Consider the following 4,534-nt stretch of genomic DNA (forward strand, 5'->3'; position numbering starts at 1 on the left):
CTACACGATTCTAGTAGCTTGGAAATAGGCCACATACCCATAAAATTAGGAAAACAAAAACTAACCTAATTAATTAAAATATCTAACAAACCCTCCCTTAAACTGATATGTCTACGACTTTCAGCTTAATAACGTCATTCACAGTAGCTTTTCCTTAAAGTGCAAACTCCAAATAGCTTCCTTAACTCTCTGAATGTTGATAGTTTGAGCGACTTAGTAAAGATATCAGCAGCTTGATCCTCACTTCTACAGTAGACAACATCAATAGTTTCTCCTTCGAGATATCTCTCAGAAAGTGAAATTTGACATCAATGTGCTTGCTCCTCTCGTGCAATACCGGATTCTTTGAAAGCTTAATTGTCGAACCATTATCACAGTAAATCAGAATTGGTTATTGTTGCTGAAAACGAAGCTCAGCCAATACCTTCTTCAACCAAATTGCTTGAGTAGCACACACAGTTGCAGCTACAAACTCTGCTTCTGTGGTGGATAACGTAACAATTGGTTGCTTCTTGGAGCACCATGATATAGCTCTAGATCCAAGCATAAACACATAACCAGAAGTGCTTTTCTTATCTTCTTTATCTCCAGCAAAATCACTGTCCGTAAAGCCAATTAACTCTGATTTACCTTCTTTCTTATATAAAATACCATAATCACTGGTACCTTGCACATACCTGAGAATTCTTTTAGCAGCGAACAAATGAGTCTCTTTTGGGTGCTCCATGTACCTGCTAACAAGACTACCAGAATACATTATGTCCGGTCTGGTGACTGTTAGATAAATCAAACATCCCACGATTTGCTTGAAAAAGGTGTTGTCAATCTGCTTTCCCATAGGATTCTTTGCCAACTTCAGTCCCAACTCTGATGGTGTCGTGACAGAATTGCAACCTTGCATTCCAAACCTCTCTAAAGTTTCCTGGACATATTTCTTTTGTGAAATAAAAATTTCACTAGCAGATTTCTTAACTTCAATGCCTCAGAAATTAATGCATCAAGCCAAGCTCGGACATATCAAACTCAGTCATCATAGATTGCTTAAATTTTTCAAGTGATGCGGGATCAGTTCCAATATAAATCAAATCACCTACATATAAGCATACAATAACTAGCTTCCCATCTTCAATTTTTGTATAAAGTGTATGCTCATATGGACATTTTTTAAAGTTCTCCATATGGAAATAAGCATCAATGCGGCTATACCAAGCTCGGGGAGCTTGTTTTAGCCCATATAATGCCTTTTTCAATCTATAAACTTTACGCTCACTTCCATTCTTCACATAACCAGGTGGTTGATCATCATATACCTGCTCTTGTAACTCTCCATATAGGAAGGTCGATTATACATCCAGTTGATAAATTGGCCAGTTGTTTTGAGCTGCCAATGCCAACACCAATCTGATGGTATCAAGTCTGACTACCGGAGCAAAGACCTTCTTGTAATCAACACCATACTCTTGCTTGTATCCTTTTACCACCAAGCGCGCCTTGTACTTGTCAACTTCACCAGATTCATTGAGTTTGGTTTATAAACCCATTTGACTCCAATCGCCTTTTACCCTTTTGGAATATCAATAAGCTCCCAAGTACTGTTCTTTTCAATTACTGCAATGTCAACATCCATTGCTTTCTGCCACTTCAAATCATTAGAGGCATCCTCAAATCTTACGAGATCACAACCAGAAAATAAAGCTAAATAAATAAGTGAATCTTCATTTCCAGATTGATCATTTCCACTCACCTCATAATCTGCCATCCATGTTGGTTGTTTTCGATTTCGTTGAGGTTGGGAACTAATGCCTTCTTGATGCACCAAGGTAGAAGCACCTACATTAACTACTAGTTGCTCTTGCTCCTTGTATTCGTCATCAAGATCCAAAGAAGTTGTTGGTTGTTTGGCTTTTCTTCCTATGGCCAAAAACTATTTTCGTCAAACACCACATCACGACTGATAATCGCCTTCTTGCTGATGGGATTGTACAACTTGTAGGCTTTTGAATCCTTGCTAACACCAAGAAAAACACACTTGTTAGCTTTGTCATCAAGCTTTGTTCATTTCTGATCCGAAACATGAGCAAATGCAATGCAACCAAGTACTCTAAAGTCTGGAACATCTGGTTGTTGTCCACTCCAAGCTTTTTCTGGTGTCATGTTATGAATAGCACGAGAAGGACTTCTATTCAAAACATACACGCTCCAGCAAACTACTTCAGGCCAAAAAACTTTTGGCACGTGGCTCTTTTGTAAAAGGCTTCGCACAACATTCATGATTGTCCGATTCTTCCTCTCACATACTCCGTTTTCTTGAGGAGTATATGCTGCTGTAAGTTGCAGACGTATCCCATGAGATTCACAAAAAAATATAAATTCTTGTGAAAGATACTTCCCTCCACGATCAGTACGAAGAATCTTTATGGAGCATCCTGTTTCCTTCTCAACAAGAGCTTTGAAGCTTTTAAAACTTATAAAAGCTTCAGATTTTTCCTGCAAAATATAAACCCATGTATTTCGGCTAAAATCATCAATAAAAATTATAAACAACGTTTTCCTTCGTTGGATATTGGGTTTATTGGTCCATAAATATCTGAGTGCACCAACTCTAGGGGCTATTTAGCTCTCCATGCTTTACCCTTTCGAAAACTATCGCGGGGTTGTTTTCCAACGACCCAATCTTCACAAATATCTGCAGGACTATCAAAATTAGGAAGACCAGAAACCATCTTCTTTTGCTGCAACATTTTTAGTCCTCCGAAATTCAAATGCCTATATCTGTAGTGCCAAAGCCATGCTTGACTGTTCAACTTTGTTGAAAAACGAAAGTTGGCAGAGCCAATATTTTGCATATCAAGTGGGAAAAGCTTATTTGTAGTCATCTTAGCTTCAACAATCAACCCATGATTAGAATCTTGAATTCTGCAAATTCCATGCTTGATAGACACATCGTAGCCGTTTTCGTAAAGCTGATCCACACTGATAAGATTTGTTTTCAAATCTAGTGCAAAGTAAATATCAGAGATAATTTGCATAGATAAAGACTTTGTTTGGAGTTTCACCTTCCCTTTTCCTTTGACAACAATGCGAGAATTATCCCCAAACTTGACTGTTGTGCGAAAAGTTTCATCCAATTCAGAAAATGCAGATTTTTCGCCAGACAGATGGTTGCTACAGCTCGTGTCTAAATACCATAAATTTGTACGCTATTCTTCTGAGGATTGACTCACCATCAACAAAAAGACCTCCTCCTCCTCCTCAATTACTTATGCACAATTAGAGTTTTCTCCCCGTACATTTTTCAAATTTGTCTGACATTCAGAACGGTAATGGGCATTCCTGTGACACTTATAACACTCAATATGAGACTTATTTGCGAACCTCGCCTTCCCATTGGACAAGTGTCGTTGATCACAACCATGTTGACCATTTGTTTTTTATTTCCCTCTTCAGCTTTGTCTGAGTTTCTTCCCTTCCACTTGCTCCTTCTACACCCAGAATCTTTTGAGGTAGTTGTTACTTGTAATGCTTTCTCTTCTGCATCCTGTTGAACAATTTTCTGCTCATGAACCATCAAAGAATTTTGTAGTTTATCAAGTGAAAGAGTATCCAAATCTGTCGACTCTTCAATTGAGCAGATAGCAAAATTAAATTTTGGCAACATGGACCTTAGGATCTTTTCAACAATGGTGACACCTTCCAGCCTTTCTCCATGAATCCGCATCTTGTTCACAATCGCCATAGTGTGTGAGAAGTACACCGACACCGACTCTCCCGACTTCATACGCAAGGTCTCAAACTCACCTTGTAGAGTTTGAAGCTGTGCTCGCTTTGCCCTTGCATTTCCCCGGTACTTCTTTTTCATGGAGTCCCAAATTTTATTTGACGTATCCTTGCAAAGAATTGTTTCCAATATTGAACGATCAATGGCTTGGAAAAGATAATTCTTTGCCTGAGTCTTCCAACTTATGTGCTTCAAGATCTGTCTTTTGAGCATTTGTTAGAACAGCAGGTTGAACAAAATTGTCTAAACCCATCGCAAACTCACAATTGAAGCACGCTCACTGGCTCTTGATACCACTATTAGAAACTTGGGAAGTAGAAAAGATGAACACACAAAGCTTTTGGGAGGTAAAATACTTATCTTAATAACTGAAATAATAAAGCCAGCCTTTTATAAAGGCAATACACATCCTACATTATCTTACCCACTAAGCCATAAGGGAATTAAAATAAACCTACTTAGTCCACTAACTACACGATTCTAGTAGCTTGGAAATAGGCCACATACCCATAAAACTAGGAAAACAAAAACTAACCTAATTAATTAAAATATCTAACACCACCATCTACTTGGCCAAGCTTTTCGAAAGCCACAAATACTTAGTATTTGTTTTTAAAAATATTTATTTTAGTGAGTCGATGTGTTTGACTAAGCTTTAAGGAGAAATAAATATTTTTTTAGCAACGACGACATAAGCTGAAAAAGTAATATTTTCCCTGAAGCATTTTTGAAAAATTGACAAGCTAGCATAAATTA

The 4,534-nt window shown here is 37.8% G+C and overlaps 1 protein-coding gene across 1 annotated transcript; it reads right to left on the bottom strand.

Moving 5' to 3' along the window:
* Positions 1 to 391: 391 nt before the first annotated feature.
* Positions 392 to 3,991, bottom strand: LOC132609635 (uncharacterized). The gene is made up of 7 exons (XM_060323708.1): positions 3,376 to 3,991; positions 2,670 to 3,103; positions 2,101 to 2,487; positions 1,594 to 1,924; positions 1,425 to 1,504; positions 1,107 to 1,310; positions 392 to 922 (listed from the first exon to the last, which is right to left on the bottom strand). The coding sequence occupies exons 1-7, from the start codon at positions 3,989 to 3,991 to the stop codon at positions 392 to 394; spliced, it is 2,583 nt and encodes an 860-aa protein (XP_060179691.1).
* Positions 3,992 to 4,534: the final 543 nt, after the last annotated feature.

The sequence above is a fragment of the Lycium barbarum genome, chromosome 1 (genome assembly GCF_019175385.1).
Source record: "Lycium barbarum isolate Lr01 chromosome 1, ASM1917538v2, whole genome shotgun sequence".
In the NCBI taxonomy this organism is placed as follows: Eukaryota; Viridiplantae; Streptophyta; class Magnoliopsida; order Solanales; family Solanaceae; genus Lycium; species Lycium barbarum.